Source organism: Anas platyrhynchos, chromosome 1, assembly GCF_047663525.1.
Source record: "Anas platyrhynchos isolate ZD024472 breed Pekin duck chromosome 1, IASCAAS_PekinDuck_T2T, whole genome shotgun sequence".
NCBI lineage: Eukaryota > Metazoa > Chordata > Aves > Anseriformes > Anatidae > Anas > Anas platyrhynchos.
The window spans coordinates 145156853-145175582 of record NC_092587.1 but is presented as its reverse complement, the minus strand read 5'-3'; the positions used below and the strand labels follow the sequence as shown (position 1 = coordinate 145175582).

At 34.6% G+C, this 18730-nt stretch overlaps 1 protein-coding gene across 4 annotated transcripts in view; it reads left to right on the top strand.

Annotated features, from left to right (window-relative positions):
• The window catches only part of ATP11A (ATPase phospholipid transporting 11A), a 123491-nt gene that overhangs the window by 71281 nt on the left and 33480 nt on the right, over positions 1-18730 (top strand). For all 4 annotated transcript variants that reach the window (XM_005021829.6, XM_072031827.1, XM_072031845.1 and 1 more), the window contains exons 3-11: positions 805-894; positions 1908-1988; positions 5205-5312; positions 8585-8713; positions 9531-9634; positions 12651-12701; positions 14989-15053; positions 16592-16673; positions 17638-17788. In XM_005021829.6, coding sequence (XP_005021886.1) covers positions 805-894; positions 1908-1988; positions 5205-5312; positions 8585-8713; positions 9531-9634; positions 12651-12701; positions 14989-15053; positions 16592-16673; positions 17638-17788 — 861 coding nt within the window. The remainder of the gene's footprint in view (positions 1-804; positions 895-1907; positions 1989-5204; positions 5313-8584; positions 8714-9530; positions 9635-12650; positions 12702-14988; positions 15054-16591; positions 16674-17637; positions 17789-18730) is intronic.

Below are 18730 nucleotides of genomic sequence, written 5' to 3'. Positions count from 1 at the left end.
TGACCCTGGGCAGCCCGTTCCAATGTCTAACAACCCTTTCAGTAAAGAAATTCTTCCTAACATCTAACCTAAAACTCCCCTGGCACAACTTAAGCCCATTCCCCCTCGTCCTGTCACCAGGCACATGGGAGAACAGGCCAACCCCCACCTCTCTACAGCCTCCTTTAAGGTATCTGTAAAGAGCAATAAGGTCACCCCTGAGCTTGCTTTTCTCCAGGCTGAACAAGCCCAGCTCCCTCAGCCGCTCCTCGTAGGACTTGTTCTCCAGAAATATCCAGCCATGTACTCTTATGCAGTGCTGTAGTTTATTTTGAGAAGTATGTTTGCATCAGTCAAGGAACAGGGGCTGGCAACTTTTACGTAGTACTCAGCATGCTATGACTTCGTAGTTAACTCTCAGAGTGCCACCTACCTCCTCAAGTCGTGTACAAAATGGAAATGAATTAAAAATAATGTTAGAAGCCACTAAGATGTTTTTAAAAATCCTTCGATATCTTCAGGTGAGCTGTTCTGGAGCTGAATCTCTGAATGAGCATTGATACTGTTGAAAAACTTTAAATTCCTAGTACCAAGACTATCACAGTTCAGAAGGTCCTACCTGACACAAATGATATGATTCCAGGAATACATGATTTCAATTAAGATTCCATTTCAGTGGACTATTAAATAAAGTAACAAAAATAAGACAATTTTTAGTTTAATTTAATCATAAATCGTGACTTTTGAATTTGTCTGATTCTTTGAACAAAAGATGTGAATAATATTTCTCTCACAAACAGTGATAATCTGTGCATTTGTTTTCAGTACACGTTTTGGAACTTTATACCGAAAAATTTGTTTGAGCAGTTCAGAAGAATAGCTAACTTCTATTTTCTCATCATTTTTCTTGTTCAGGTAAGCTATCCCCATTTTTAAATAAATTTCTGGATTTTTCCTTAAAAAAAAAGCAAACAACTGAAAAAGGTTTAAAAATCCAATGTTTTTTTTTATGACTGGGGAGGTAAATGGGTGAACTTGGATAGGTTCTTGAATTGTTGATGCGACAAAAAGGGTTTTATTTCATTCCCAGGTTGTAAATGTGAATCTAACCTAAAGAGAAATTGACACCATCACTGGTTTGATAATTAATGGGCGAGGCATCTCTTGATGAAGTTAAATATAATGAGTGTCATTTTTAAATTTTTATTTTGTAGTAAACAAGCATTCAAATGAGTAAAACTATTGATATACATTGTTGATAATAAAATACTATTAGTTATGCTAAAAGTTGCATTTTTTTATAACAGAATCATCCCATGGCAGAAATTTTTCAACTGCACAGTTACCAAGGCCTGTAGAGAAAACAAGTTGTGGATGCTTATATAATAATTGCTTAGCATAATACATAGAATATTTGATTTTGTAATTATTATCTCAAGTAATTTGTTTGCTGCTTTCTCGGTGTCTTTATTCTGAACCATTCACAACATTTAAATGTATTAAACAATAAAAGTTAAGTGAAAAGTTCTATTACTTGACACACTAGACTGCATAGAAAGAAAAACTGTGCGGATTCTAACAACTTAATTTCCTCTGGATTCTACCTCTTTCTTATATAATTACAGAAGACACAGCTCAGTATTTCAGGATTTACTGCTTGCGTGCTTAAGAACAGCTGTATTGTATAATGTGAAAACAGCATTATGCTGATTTCAAATGCTGCTCAGTGGTTTCGCCTCCAAAGCTCCCTAAAATCCTTAAAATTGTATTAAAATACTGTTAATTATAATTGAATGTCCTTATAATTAAATGTCCTTGGTACTTTGTAACATACTGGTGAAAACATTACTTGAAACGTTTTGTTTGAATAGTTCACTGCTTACATTCACAAAAATATAACCCAAAGATATTTGTTCCTTTTGTTGCAGTTAATTATTGATACACCTACTAGTCCAGTTACAAGCGGACTTCCACTTTTATTTGTCATCACTGTAACAGCTATCAAACAGGTGAGAAAAAGTAAAACTAAAGATAACTTTTGTATTTGTTTAGCATGTTATTTTAACCCCATCTTTTTGTGTTAGACTGTCTCAGGGAAATGCCTTTGGAATTATTGTGATGAACTTTGACAGGAAAATAGTTTTTCTTGTGTAGTTAAAGTAGAAGCTTTTTTGTTACATGATGATGTCTCACTAAGCTCAACTATAAGCTCACTATAAGCTCAACACAAGCTTATAAATTATTTTATAATTCCTTGTGTTACAAAGAATCATTTACATTCTTGTGTTTACTCAACACTCTTGTGTGTTTACTTTGACTTTTGTCTATTTCTGAGTAGCTCTCCACATCCTGTTACATTTTTCCACAATGACTCAAAATGAGTTTAGTAAGAACAAGAAAAAATGATTAGATAAATCTCCTTTCTTTTACCTTTGAGATTTCTGTAGCCTCTAAGGAATGAAGAGATAAAAATTATTTTGGATCAGGTCTTGAGTATATGCTGATGGTAATGTACAGTTGGTAATGATAGCTGCTGTGCTTTCTGCAGATTAGCATGAAAAAAATGTTATAGTGTTATCTCATTTTTAATGTGAAAATTAATCCATAAAATTGAAGTAATTTTTAGAAATCTGTTACTGCCACATCATTGAGTATAGAAGATCCTAATAAAAGTTGGTTTGTTGGATTTAAATTGCATAATACAGGTAAGGGATTGTTATTTCATTCTCAAGCTAGTGCTACCAAAAGGAAAAGATTTAGGTAGTTTTTCATCTGGAACCCGAATGCAGCAGTGTTCCAATTAACATGAGCACTTAAATATAGATAGAATCTTACTGAAATTAGTGGACTCACAGATGAATATAGAATGTTGTAATTCATATGGAGACAGAGTGATCAGACCTATGCGTTATCAGAGCTTGGTCTGGGTCAGAACTGAATCAGGAATGAGCATGGTTGCGTATCTGTTGATTGAGCTGGACCCAAATTTGTTGACTTCAGTAGTTTCAAGCCAGCTGCAGAAGGACAGAGAATACCTTATCCTGCATAAACCTTGTTAGTACAAAATTAATTCATCAAAACTTTTACTAGATTTAAATTAGCAAGTGAGTTTATAAGCTGTACATATTACATTCTTCATTTTCATTTACTTCATTACCATTTCAGTATAGCCACAGAGCAATTTCTAAAACTCTGGGCTTCCAAAGTAATAGTCACAGATATTGGTCTTTAGAGTATTTCTATTATTTGTTTGGCTTTTTGCCTTCAGTCCAATCTAACGATAATTGCTCTTGCATGACAGACATCAGTGTAAGAACATAGTGGCTCAGTGAATTTCATTGCATGGTTCAATCTTCACTCTGTCAGTGGGCCCAGACAGAAAACATTTTTCCTACATAGCAGCAAGATAGAACCAGCAAATAGGATGTGAATGTGTAAGCAAAATTTGTGCAAGCAGCTTGATGTTCAGCATCTTTTCCTGGGCCACTCAAAGGAATTAATACTCTTGATGGGCAGAAGAAAGGTCTATTATTTTGTACTTCAGTATTAATATTCTGTCTTTTTGGGGGAAAAAAAGTTTAATGAGGAAATTAGACATCAAGACAGTGTCTGTGTCAGAATGGTCCAAATTTTATCTCAGAACTTCTATATGGGGGTTCTGTATTACCTATCTTTAGTCATGCTATGATGGCTAAAACCGTAACAAAAATGAGGATGTTGTGGGTTGACCCTGGCCAGCAGACTCTTATTCAATCCCTTCTCCTGTGTGATGGGGAGAAAGAGAAGGAAGGCAAAAAGACACATCAATTGAGTTAACGATGGTTAGATAAGGAAAGGAAAAGCTGTGCACACCAGCAAAGTAAAAAGGGGAATTGATTAACTACTTCCCATCAGCAGGCAGATGTCCAGCCACATCCTGAAGCTCAGGGTGTAACCGTACTTTATGCTTGCTTGGGAAGACAAACACCATCACCATAAATGTCCCCCCATCCTCCACTTTTCCCTGAGTTTTTCTTTCTGAGCACACCAAACTGGTGTGGAATATCCCTTTGGTCAGTTGGGGTCTGCTGTTTCAAAAAAACCTACAGTGTAGTGTTTTCATTTCTTTGTAGTGCTAACTACACAGAGTATATCCTGTCATAGGATTCATCTCTTGATGAGCAAAAGTCATGGCAAATGAAAGCAATGGCTAGTAATTTAGGTATAATTTCCTACTCTTACTATTTTAATTGTTTCACTTTAAAGTCTTAATGTAGTTCAACAGTGGTTCATCAAAGCCTGGATTATGACATGCTGTGCATAGTACTGCAGTTGTTTCCCCCATAGTCTTTTTTCAAACAGCTCGTGTAGACTTTGGGGCCTGCTGGAACAGCTGTACCAGCTTCTGTATTATGCTGGAGTTATAAAGTGAGTTCCCATATTATCTCTGAGAGCATTCAGGGTAGTGATACTCTTGTTACACACTTGATTTTCAAATGTGCCCAAGACAGTTAGATATAAAACTTTTTATGGAGTACAAGTGGTATTTTCCATCTCTTAACCTCTGAGGCATTTGTCAATTCCAGTCTTTAACCCACTGCAGGACCTTTCAAATGGAAAGTTAAAGGTTCTTCGTCTTTCACTTTGACTTTTTTTTATAAAACGCAAATACATAAGATAATTGAGCAATCAAAATAGGCTAGCCTGCAAAGTCTCTGCAAACAACATTCTTCAGTATTAATAAAGTGTATGTAGGGTTAAGAAGCTTGACATAAGTGAACAACAGGCAGGAAATATGACCATCTTCAGTCATGGCCTCACTTGATCATCTTTCAGTATGGAGTCCCAGTCTTCCAAAATATATTTTCTCCACTTCTACCTTTTCAGCAGCAACTTCTAAAGGTACTTTGCACTTACTAAAGTGTCAATAAACTGTGAACAAAAGACAATCACTTAAAAACCAGAAATTTTTCTTTATATTATAGACATCCTTATTTATCAAAATGTCTTCATTAAAATATATAATTTTGTAAATTAATTGTAACCGTGAATGCTCTTTCTCATATGTCCAACATGACTGTATCTCAATTTCATTTGTTCTAGCGAAAATCTTTTCATGTTCCTTATTTTGGTTAATGATATATTATTTTATTTTATTTTTTTAATTTTTGTTGCAAGATAGAGCTGTTCTGTGTCTTTATAGCCAAATGTGCATCACTGCGTCATTCCATTTCACTGTTTTCTAGGGTTATGAAGATTGGCTTCGACATAAAGCTGACAATGCAATGAACCAATGCCCTGTTCATTTCATTCAACATGGTAAACTGGTTAGAAAGCAAAGCCGAAAATTGAGAGTAAGTAACTATGACTTAATAGACTTCAGGAGTCAGGCTTTACTTTGAACTTCTAGTAAAAATAAATAAATAAAAAAGACACAGGAATGTAGTGTAGAAAATGTATTTATTACATTTCATGGTAATAGACCTTCAATAAACTAAATTTTAATTGAATGCCTCTGAGAAAAGTATTTTAAGAAGTTAGACAAGTTTCTGCTTTATCTTTGCTTTAACTCTTCTCTCATAACTACTGCTTTCATTTTCTGTTTTTTAATGAACGTTTCACTCATGATACTTGTCCTTTGTCTTTTCTCCATTTGCAGTTATCTGTGGGTATGCACATTAGTAAGTTATTTAAGCCCAATTATGATAGTCAACCCTATCAATTTGTCCTATTCCTTATAGAGAAAATACAACACATTCAGAATACTTTCTTCATTACCCATTAAATCACAACCTCTTCATTGGGCTTCTGAATGCTTCTGCATTCTTTTCCTGTTTTTTTTTTTTGTTTGTTTGTTTGTTTTTGAGGGTTTTTTTCAGAAATAAATGTGTCTTTTGTGTTTTTTTTTGTTTGTTTGTTTGTTTCTCTTACTGATGCTTAGATGCACTTGCCATCCTTATAATCTTTAGAACTCAGCAAATATGATAGATATTTGTTTAGGGTTTCCTTATTTCTCATATCTCTATTAGGAATATCTTTTTCTGCTCTGCCCTGTTTGGGCATAAATAGCTCTTCGGGGCTCACAATCTTTCTGCTTTCCGTTCTGCTTTCCATTCCTTTGAGTGTGATAACTTCTGCCTAGAGCTTCCAGGCAATAAAATAAAAAAAAAAAAAACACATGATGTGCTTTGTATTTCACATGTGTACCTAAGTAGTTATCCATTCTAAATAAAAATGGTGAAGTACCACATAACTGGAATTTGTATTGCAGTAATTAATCTATTGCCTATATTTTCTCAATTTCTCCCCAGTTCTTTGCCTTTCAGTGATTGTATTTAACGAACTAAAGGATAGCTGAGGCAGGCATAGGAAATACTTGTGTAGAGAGGGTATCTGTTTATGGGTAACAGGGGAAAGTTCTCTGACCTGTATTATGCAAGAAAACAGACTAGATCATATAAAGGCAGATCCTTCAGCCCCTAAAGCCTGTGGACATTTGATTACATGATTACATGAAGTTTAAAAAAATGATGAAATATGAGATTTCTTTTTAACTGATGCATTAGCAAATGTATCAAAAAACACCTTTTATATTTTATTTTAATATTTTAATATTTATTTTTTATATATTTTATTTATTTATTAATATTTTAATATTTTGTTTACTGTTTTTTTCTTGACTCCTGCCTTTTTTTCTACTGCAAATTGTTTAGATTATTAATTTATCTTCTAATAGGCTGTTATATTATAGATTGCTCCTGGGTTGCAGACTGATTTGTATGCCATAGCTTACAAAGAACATCTTCATGGATTGATTAGTAAATAATAAGGATCGTTCAGCATTATGATGTGTGAAAATCAAAACTAAGAGGACTCTTGTCTTTGAGTTGTATCTGAAAATTCCGATACAACATTTTCCAATGTGTATTTTCAGTGGCAACCTGAAAAGCCCCAGGTACAGTCTTTAGAGGTGATTAAAGTTGCAGTAATGTCACTGTGTTTTAGCTAGCTGACAATTAAATGAATATTTTCAGTGGTAAAGAGGGCTGGCAAAATCAAACTAACGACAATCACTATTTCTTACAATTTGTTCTACTAGGTGGATTCTCTGTCTTTTAACAGTTTATTCAAGATAATGCCCTAACAGTGTTTTATCTGCTTTTGATACATTCTCATTTTGAGCGCTTTATTATAATTTACCATGTCACTGTTTTTATGATTTAATGATGATTTAATGTTTAATGATTTTGTGGCAAAAAGGCAAGTTCTCTTAGAGACACATCTTAGAAGAGTAGGGCAACTTATGCAGTAGTCAGCCAGGCTCCACTGCTCTTCAGGATGAAGGCTCCATATTGTTCAGGTTGGCCCGAGCCAAGACATTCACTGCCTCTGGTTAGAAACCTACCACTTCACGCTCTCACTATGTAGCCTCATTTCCCTGGGTCTGCAGAATGAAATGTGAAAAATTATTTAATCAAAAGGAAGTATATGAGGGAATTAATGTCTTCCTATATTTGAACAGCCCAAGACTTCCGTTTTTTTTGTAAAAGTATAACTTTTTTCCTAGACATGAAGTACCCAATTGTCATATCACATCCTTAATTAAACCTTATGCTTATCTACAAGAAGTTGAATCTTTTATCATCGTTCTAGTTTTTCAATACATTTTAGTAAATTGTATCGGTGCTGTCATAATTTTATTTTTACCTGTTGCTATTGCTGATTGCTTTCAAACAATTTTGCTTAACTAGAATTAACTGAACTCTGCCAGACTGCTAGGGCTGTTAGAATTCAGCTGTATCGTGAGGATAATGATTAAGCTGAATCTTATGATAATGAATTATGACTTAAAGGTATATCTAGCAAATGTTGAGTCACATGAAAAATTCCCAAAATTACTATCTTTTAATTGAAACTGATATTCTTAAAACATATACTATATCTGTACCATTTGTACATTTTTTATATTCCTTTGTAAAAGATGAGCTCCAAAAATTTATCAAAGGCTGTTTTTCTCAAAAAGAGACTTTACAGTTATCTTTTAAATTTATAGTTGGTTGGTTGTTCCATGATGCCATTTAACAGACTGTAACATGCTATCTATGTTTGCATTAATGAGAATTAATTTGTGCACCTTTAAATGGATAAAGAATGGAATGGACTTCTAGTGACAAATTCTGCTGAAAATCTATCCTGTTTTCATTGGCAGACTTGGAATTCTTAGTTTTTTCAACCGTCTCTAATTATAACATTCTGAGATGCTTATGCTCAAGAGCCAATGAGAGTAGCCCACATCTCCAGCTATTTTTGAAAAGATGGTTTGTTGTATTTGTATTTATTCTTAAAGCAAGGATAGTATCTTCCATTTCTGAAATAATGTTGCAAAGCTGAAAAAGACAGTACTTGCAAAATGGCTTGAGATCCTGAGAGGAAGGGTACTACAAGCCTGATTCATTTCACAAGGTGTAATTCGTTTTTTCAGAGATATTTCTGTAGTTCTTTACTCTTGTGGTAACATCCCGGTGTAAAGAAAATCAGTGAATTTTAAAAATATTTTAATTTTTGAATAGGTTTTGAAATCTGAAATTTGAGGTGACACAGGATTGATAAGTGTTTTTTCCCCTAGGTTGGAGACATTGTGATGGTAAAAGAAGATGAAACATTCCCATGTGACTTAATATTTCTCTCCAGTAGTAGAGAAGATGGAACATGTTTTGTTACAACAGCTAGTTTGGATGGTGAATCCAGTCATAAGGTAATCAAATGTTCTATATTTTCTTTTTAAGGCAAAGTTTACATTTTTCTTTTTTTTTTTTTTTAACACAGAACATGGTATAACTTAAATGCATATATTTGTGAGCAGATACATTGACTTGTATAACCTTCTGACAGTTGACTAAATTTTTCTCAGTTACACTATTCTATGAAAAGATTCAAACACCCTTTCAGTACTTAAAGAGGGCTTATAAAAAAAGATGGAGAGTGAGTTTTTACACAGGCAGATATTGATAATGACAAGGGGAACAGTTTTAAAGCAAAAGAGGGGAGGTTTAGATTAGCTATAAAGAAAAAAGTCTTTGAGAGTTGGTGAGGCAAAGGAACAGGTTATCCACAGAAGTTGTGGATGTCCCATCCCTGGAGGTGTTCAAGGACAGGTTGGATGGGGCATTGAGCAGCCTGGTCTAGTGGGTGGCATCCCTGCCTGTGACAGGGGTTTGGAACTGGATGATCATTAAAGTCCCTTCCAACCCAAACCATTCTGTGATTCTGTGATATTTATTTGCAGTTTTGACTGTGTTCAGTATGGGCATGCAATTTACAGAGATAATTCACAAAATATTTTGTACTTAAATTTCATGTTAACCTGATCTGTGAGTATATGGCAAGGTACCTGCATATAATGTAGAAAGTTTCCCAATAAGGAACATTTAAAGGTGCATCTTATCTGAAATATTAGCTCTTATGTGAAAGCTAGTAACTATGTTTCACGATGAACTATATCTGTATATTAATATTTTGTATATCTGTCCATATTCTTTTTGTTCTTATTTACACCTTTTTATTCATTCTAGACTCACTATGCTGTTCAAGATACAAAGGCATTTCACAGTGAAGAAGAAATTGATGCATTGCATGCTACCATTGAATGTGAACAACCTCAGCCTGACCTTTATAAGTAAGAAAGTAATTTTATCTCTTTCGTTTAAGGTACCCTATCAATATCTTCATTAAAAGATCCTGTCTGCATCTACATGGTTAGAGTGGGCCCCAGAGTGAGCTTGAAATCTACTTAGTCACCATCCGTTCAGGTAGTTCAGTGGTCTCCTCTAGAGCAGTGGCCTCCAAAGTGACCCCAGGGAGTGTGCAAGACAGTTCATTGGGGTGCGCGAAGGAAATTTTATAACTTCTACTTAGTTTATTTTTCAATGTAAAAAAAGAAGAAAGAAATCAAGTGTTAGTCATATTTAATGTATGTATTGATACTGACACCCTCATTCAGTCTGTATGTCAGAGGGTCCACGGTTTGAGAAGTATCCTGGGGCAAGAGTAGGTGTTCCATGATGCGGAGAGGTTGACAGGCACTCAAACTTGTTTGTTCACTTTCAGTGTATTGCAAAGCATTGTGGTTTGTGTGTGCCTGGTTAAGTGGTTTTACAGATTATATTGTCTAGTTCTGACTAAACTAACCCTCAAAAAATGGACAAGTGGCTTAAAAAGATTCCTGCAAAGAAGCTGCAGATTGAAGCTTATACTAATAACACAAGCACAGGAGAACAAGAAAATGGTAGAGCAAACACTTCTACTCTTACTACGAGCTCTTCATTAGCAGTTGGCCAAATAAATTCAAAATTGTGAAGACTATTTGAAAGATAGATTTAAATCTGCTATTGTTAACAATTTAACACCACCCTACATGCACGTTGTGTTTTGGCATAATGATTGTATGAAACCATCACAATTATCAAGACAATTAAAAGCTAAGCCTCCAGAACATGAAGACAAACTTCCACAGCTTTTTTTCAGCAATGTTTAAAGTCATGTGATACTCAATACTTTAGAAAGTGCTTTAGAAAATTTCAGTAAACTTATTAACAAATCTTTAGGAGACTCTCTTGAACTTTCTTACTGAATAGTGAAAGATGAAAAGCCACATATCATTGGGCAAACACTTGTCCTTCCTGCCGCAGGAAAGATGGCTGAAATAATAGAGAAAACAATATGGCAACAAAATGAAATACAGCCCTTTGCCAGCAAATACTGTTGGAAGGTACATAGGAAACACTGCTGAAGATCTAAAGAACCTGGTATTAGAATAAATTATGCAGTGTGGGATATTGCTGTATGGTTGGCTGAAAGTACAGATATTTCTAATATTTTGTAGCTTAAGGTATTTCTAGATTCTGTTTCAATAATGGAATACATGAAGAACTACTTTTTTTTTGTCTGTGAATTACTGTAATAAAGACATACTAGAGAAGATATGTTCTGAACAAATGACTTTTTAATAAAAACAATGTCTTATAGAGAAAATGTGTGAGTATAACTACTAATGGAGCAGCTACTTCTACTGATACGAAAAAGGATCCCAGAGTAAGGTTACAGAGCTGGCACCACATGTGAAATTCATTCACTGCATCAGTCATAGACAAGCTATTGCAGTAGGAGGTTGGACCAAGAACTGCACGAAGTGCTACGGGATATCATCAATTTGATTAATTTTATAAAAACAAGACCTTTAAATAGAATCTTTACAATGCTTTGTAATGAGCTGGCGTGAGAGTTACCATGTACCACACAGAAGTACGGTGATTATCTTTTGCCGAAGTGCTTAAGAGAGTTGTCACACTTTGAGATGTTACGTATTTTTCTTTTACAAAGGGACTAGTGTTCTGAATTTCCTAACCTTTTCTGTAAAGAAAAGTGTCTGTCATTAGAAAAAATAAACACACTAGTGTGTCCCTTAAAAGTAAAAATGCTGCTTTACCACTGTGTTAGGGTGCCTGATGCCGACCCTCCTGTGACTGGTGTTGACACAAATGTATACAGGGAATGCTGAATCTTTGCAGACTCCTCATAGATCTGCTTATGGTGGTAGGACTTTGTCCAATGCATTGTTCATTAAATCCTTCTATATTTAAGTACACATGTGTGCTTAATTCTCCTCGAGGGTACTAGAAAAAATCCTCAATAATCACAAAGTGTTAAACCAAAATTTTCAGAAATAAAGAAGTATATTAAATCATGTAGGTCTCACTAAGAATATTACTCCTAATAAATTTTAGCTCTAAAAGGTTTTTGTACAATTTATAAGATAATCTTTAAAATACTGTGTATTTCATTTTTATCTCATCCTTTTTTAAGTTCTATTTTTGTGTATGTTTTATCATGTACACAATGTACTAATATACTAGTACATATATTTAGTTTATAAGGAAATACAGCGGGGGGTGCATGCTCAAAACTTTTTACTGATACGGGTGCATGATCTGTTAGGTTTGGAGACCACTGCTCTAGGCCACCTCAGCTGCTATTCGTAGGTGAAAAAACAGAGAAACCTGGTGCTTTCAGGAACTTTAGTGAACTCTTCTCTGGCTGATGAACAGTTACCTGGTATTTTGAGAGCTCTCTAGCTATTCCAGCAGCCATTGTTGGAATGCAGGAGGAAGGAAATATTTTAAACTTCTTCCTTGCAGGGCTGTAGGGCCTACTTGGTAGTACCTTTGAACTGCCTGCCATAAGGGTAGGATGTGACAGATAACGGCATGGTCTTTACCAACCATTTCCCCAGCTTTCCTTGTTTTTCACTCTGCCCCACCAGCAAGTAGGCTGGGGTTGTGCAAGAGGCTGGGAGCAGGCAGGACAGACGACCTGAACTGACCAGAGGGGCACTCAGTGCCATATTAATATCATGTTCAGCAAGATAACAGCAGGCAGGGGGTAGTCTCTGTTGCTTGGAGATGTCTATTTATGGGGGCTGGTGAGCGTTTGCCTTTGCATTTTTTTTCCCCTTCAGTTACTGAATTATTGATAACTTGCTTTTGCTCTTCCAGTTTTCTTTGTATATATATGACCTGTATATAAAGAGAATTACCTGTCCTTGTACATTAAAAAAATTGAAATATTGAGAGATATATACATAGCAATACGCAAATTAGCTCTGGTGTAAAACTACTTGTATATTTCCCTTGCAGATTTGTTGGTCGAATAAATATTTACCATGATAGTAATGAGCCTACTGCAAGGTAAGGAAAATACAGAGTTTATGCACATATAATCACTGTTAGGATTGATTGTTAAGATATCAATAATGAGAATTACTTTTGTTTTACCAACATTGTGCTGTCTTGTCTTATTGATATAAAGCATTTTTCTCTTAAAAGTCTATAGACTGTAGTTGTGTATATCATAAATATTTCATCTTTTTCCTTGAGCTTTTATTTGGTATGTATTTAGCTTGTAAATGATGTTGAGAGTATTTTGACAGTACTTTGATAATATCGTTGCATTAGCAGGGGGTCTTTGTGTTTGTATTTCTCATCTTCCTCTTCTCCTTCTTTGTCATCTTCTTTTTCTTCCTTCTCTTCTTCCTCTTCTTCCTTCTCTTCTTCGGGGAGTTTGAACATACCAAACGTCATGTTTAGTTTTACTGAGGGGTGGATTTGTGTTTGTACATTTGTCTAAGAAGTCTTAAATGTTGTGTGTATTCAAGAAGGCAACATCCAAAGAAATGGACTTTATATGTTGTATAGGAAATGATGATTTGTTATCCTGGGTCTGGCACCTAGAAGGGTCTTCCTCTGGTGCAAATAAGTTTCATCCTGAAGTGAGTGAGGTAGATTCTCCTCAAGGAGCAGTTAGTGTAGCCCAGGACATTCTTTGTATGGCAAATAGAGAATAAAAATAAAGCAGTACAAATGTGTCATGAGTCTTCATGTCTCTTCTGTATAAGATCTTCTGAGTACTAACAAGGAAAAGACTTTGTGTACCTGATTTTTGTTCAGGTTCTTTCCACAAAGAGGCAAAGCAATTGGAGGGAAAGTTGTCTCTCTTGGATTATATCCAAGGCCCCAGCATGTGGGAAGTTAATTCATTCTGGCTAAGTATTTTCTTAAGCTCAGCGTGTCTGTAGATAGGTAATTTTCTATCTCAGTAAGCAAAGAGGAGGGAAAATTTGGCTGCTGAGCATGTCAGTGATCCCAAAGGAAATATCTATGACTGCGCTGCAAAGCAGTGAAAATCTCTTGTCACCATCCAGAGCAGACCGTGTCCCTCTCAGCTGTTCCGGGCTGTATTCTTGCTTGGGGGTCTCCGAGATAAGAGGGTCAGGCAGAGCCCTGGCCTCTTGAGCTGTTGCAGTGACAGCTGCCTGCTTCCAGGCAGGAGGTATCCTTTCCTGAGGATCCTCCTGTCCTTTCTGTGTTGAGTGATGCATCATTTAATAGTAGATTGCTACAGTCTGCTGTGAAAGCTGCCTTTTTTTTCCTTCTTCTTTCTGAAGAGCACTTTCCTTTTTAATCAAAACAGCAATAGCCTGCTCTGTCTGCAACACTGTGACCAAGAAGAGAATTTGTGGTGTTAAAGCTCGTATTCCTTGGACAGAGCTATTGGAAGGACTGTTGGCATTTTTTTACCATATCAGGATACAATGTCCTATTACCAAATCATTCCCATAACATCACACCACTGGTTTAAATGGAACTAGTAGCAGGTTTTACATCAGAACATCAAAGTTACGGCCTTGGGGTTTTTGTTTTAGAGTTCCCTGATTTTTTATCTTTTTATTATTTTTGAACTCTTTGAATAACATCCAAAACTACTGAGTTTATTTTTTTTATTTTTTTTATTTTTCCATTGCTATATAAATAGTCTGGCAATACTTTAAAATGTCATCTGTGCAATGCTGCATGTTGTCTGTCTGTAAAGAAGTCCTTGTTTTTGCACTCCCATGGTGGATTGTATTACATACGTTCCAAAATGCTATTTTAGACTCTATGGGGATCTTTACAGTAATTCCTCCTGCTTCTCAATAAGTTATTTTACCTATATTCATCTTTATGCTATGAAAAGTATACAGTAAATTTCAAGCAATACCTTGTATACCATTTATACTTGAAATGAAAGGGCAGAACATACTGTCTTTAATAAGTAACTCTAACATGAACGAAACTATAATTTATATAAACCTAAAAAAAGACATGAATTAGTATTTTTAAAAGTAAGTAACTTGCAATTAGGATGATGAATCTTTATTTGGGTATTTACATACATGGTTGAAATGAACTTACTGTTTTCTCAACACGTTTCAAAATGAAATTGCTAATGCTGGACTTGGACTGTGAGGTTATTAGCTTAATTGTAGGTATCTACATTTTTTTAATATTCACTTAAGTGCTTTAAGTACCACCTATTAATTTTTTCACACAACATAAAATTAATTGAGTAATACTACTTTCCTGTCTTAGATGGCTTCCATTAAGGCCTGCTGTCTCTTTCTAAATACTTACATTTTGTAATGTTTGTCTTTTACAGGCCATTAGGATCTGAAAATCTGCTCCTTAGAGGAGCCACTTTAAAGAATACAGAAAAAATCTTTGGTAAATATTTGTGTTATTTCGGTGAATGCTGAAGTAATAAGTAGACATCAAACAAAGTTACAAATCTAGAGTTGCTACCAAGAATATGATTTCTATTGAATCACTTGATTTACAACTTTTCAATAAGGTTTGCTGTTTCTAGAAATGCAATAAAATTAGTATTAATGATGTTCCATGACTGTAGAGATTTTGGGAAGGGGTAAAGACAACTCACGTTATTCCTGTAAATATTTGGGTTTTGAACAAGCATTGTGAATAATTGTTGTTCCAAACAAGGTAGTAAGCTTGATAAAAAGTGTTAAATCTGTTTTGCTCACTTGTCAAAACAGGCAGATATCCATAAATAGGTCTGACCAAAAAAAAATAATAAATCCACCTAAACAGTTCCTGATTCAAAATTAGACTTTCCACTAGTCACTGTATTTTGTTTGTGTGATCTGTCTTCATTCCATGGAAGTGTTTTAATACTTTAGCAGAAATAGGAAGCACAACATGGAATACATGTTTCTGACATTCTTCAAGCAAGCCTAGTGGTAGGGGTAGTTGCAGTGTTACAAACAACCCTTTGCTGGAACTGAAAGGGACAAGGTACAAGTCATCCTCCATCATGTACAACTTTTGTACTCCACAAAAGGAGATCAGAAATAGCAATGAAGTACTCAGCCTAAAAAGTGAAAATCTTAAAAGATTTTCTCAAAAAAAAAAACAAACATTAAAAGTATACATTAATTTAAACTTGTCCTCTTTGCTTTGAATTGGTATCTGAAGTAGATAACTAATACAATTAGTTTGTAGCATTTACATAAACTTGAGAGCATGATTTTGAGATCTCAGTTAAATTGTGTATCAAGCAGAGATGTGTAAGTGGCTATTCCTGGTCTGTGTAACACATGCAGTGTTTGCCATTACCCCAGTATGATCCATATCCAAAACTATATTATTTTTATCAGTGTGCAGGGGTGCTGATTTAATATGCCCTTAAAATCCATTTCCTTATTTGCAGCTTTTTGTAGTTGTTTTTAATCTTCTGAGGGTTAGTCTCTCAATCTGAATTATTAGCAGGAATAATCAGATCACTCTTTTCACTAAGTATTAGATTTTTCTGAGGAAAGCTAAAGCAGTAGCCTTCTATTATTCTTCTTGGATGTATCCTGTAGTTTAGCCCTTGCTGAATTTTCTTTCACAACATATAATTTAGATTCTAAAATTAAAAAAAAAAAAAAAAGAACTTAAAAACACAAGATTATTTATTCAAAATACAGGTTTGTTTTGGCTTTCATTCATAGCAGAGAACATGTTAGGAATTGGAAAATGTGGCTCTGAAATGTCATCTGAAATGCCATTCTTAAGATTTCCCCCGAAGAACCAAAATATTAAAGCCGTTTTTAGTGTTTGAGTATTATCCCAATCTGTATCCTTTTTCTTCAGACCATAGAAACTTAGAGAAATGACAGGGTATAATAATCTAGTGAGTTGTATTGTTATTAAAGTGTTATTCTACTGTACAATCTTTATTAAAACAAATTGTCTAATTTCAGGTGTTGCTATCTACACTGGCATGGAAACTAAGATGGCATTAAATTACCAGTCAAAATCACAGAAAAGATCTGCTGTAGAAAAGTAAAAATTTCAATATTTCTTTTGGGGTTGGAAAACTGCATGTTTGAATAGTGAATAAAAGGGGATTATTTTTATTTTGCTGAAAGTATGTGATTAAAAGATGTGTTTTAAAGAAAATGTGGTTTAAAGAAAAAAAAAAGAGGTAAAAGGACTTAAAATTTTCATTTTTGTGTGCTTCATTTTACTGACATTTTTCCACGGTTATGTTCTTCAGTATCCTAACATTACTTTATATTACAATTAAATTGAATTCAGTAGAAATAACTCCTTGCAGTTTGGACCAGCTGCAATAACACAAAGCCTATGTGTGGCAAGTTTTTGTTGTTTTATCTAAGATCATAAATTCCCTCATCCATTTGTTTGTTTGTTTGTTTGTTTTTGCTTTAATAAGTAGAGAGGATTAGATTCTAGTCCTGCTCTACTATTTGAAGTCATCACATCTGTGTAAGGTGTCCAACTTTATGGAATAAAAGAATGTCATTGACTTAGGCAATATGTACTGACCAGCTGACAACCCTTCTCTTATATAGTGACTGAGGAATGATGTGCCTCTTTCTGTCCTTACTGATATATAACCCGTAGTTTTTAGTACATGCCCATCATTAATGTTAACATAATTTTAAATGCAGTGTTCTTGCTCTTTCTTTTATATATCTGTCTAGAAACAGTAACAGTTGAACCATTGCAGCTACGTTGCAAAATGTTCTAGATGCATTTTATTTCTATTAAAGTACTTTTGCAAGTAATCTTGCATAATTATAGCAGTTAACATTATAAATAGAAAGTGGTCTTCGATAATGATTTTCTCCATTGGGAAAACACTGTAGAGAAGTTATTAACATCATGCCATTGTTAGATTTGCAACAAATGTTAGGCTGAAGAACAAGTGTATTTTTTTTAATAATCTCTGTAGTTTGTATACTAATGGAATTGTCATTTTAATTTTTACTTTATTTTCTTTTAGATCAATGAATGTATTCCTTATTGTATACCTCTGTATTCTCATCAGTAAAGCGCTAATAAATACTGTCTTGAAGCACGTGTGGCAGAGTAAAGACTATCGTGATGAGCCATGGTACAATTGGAAAACAGAGCCAGAAAGGAAAAGAAATGTGGTATGGAAATAAAATACCAAAAAAGTTTCACTAACCCCTACATTTATAAGAATTCTACTGAAAAGTATATACAGCCTGCTTGTTTACAGGTCATGAATTGTTACTTTTCCCAGCAGTGGTGGTGGTATATTTTCTGGGAAGCCTGTATATGAATTTTTGCACATAAGTTGTTTATGTGAATTTAACTGAAGACTGATTAAGCATTATGAGGTCTTTGTTTTAGTATAAAAACTCCCATGCAAATATGTGGGGTTTTTTGTTTGTTTGTTTGTTTTCTGAGATTCCTGGTATTGAGGTGAGTTACATCAATAAGAGAAGAGCTCAACTCTTGCAAAGAAACATAGGACTGAAAGGAATCACCCAACTAGTGGCAATTACATAACAGACATTTGATCAGAAGAATCTACTGTAGGAATCTCTGTCATAATACCTCTCAGTTTCATATATTCCTGTAACTGTTATAAGCACTAGAGACCAGCACAGTTGCCAGTGTCCAGCATCCTTATGAGAACAAGGATATAGTCAAGGAAGAATACCAAGAAATGAACTGAGCCCTGTATTACAGAAAGCATAGTATTACTTCACTAAATATTCCCAAAGTGGAGAAAAAATTCCTTTGTTACACTAAATGATGATGATACTGCCTGAAGGTTATGTAATCTAGTAATCCTTGAATGACTTACTGTAGTTTTGTGATATTCTTCTGGTAATTTGTGAATATGCAAATGCATATTGTTTTCTTGTTCACATAGACTTGTTCACCATTTATATGCAGTCGCTCTCATTAGTTGCTCTAGAACTTTGCAGCAGTAACTTGTATCTTTAACTGTATGTTTCTAAAGAAAAATACAAAGTTAAAAAGATGTTCCTTTATGCCCCAATAGTTGTGTTATAGATCATGAAAGTTTGCATTCTGTGCTGAACTGCGAGATGTGAATGGTG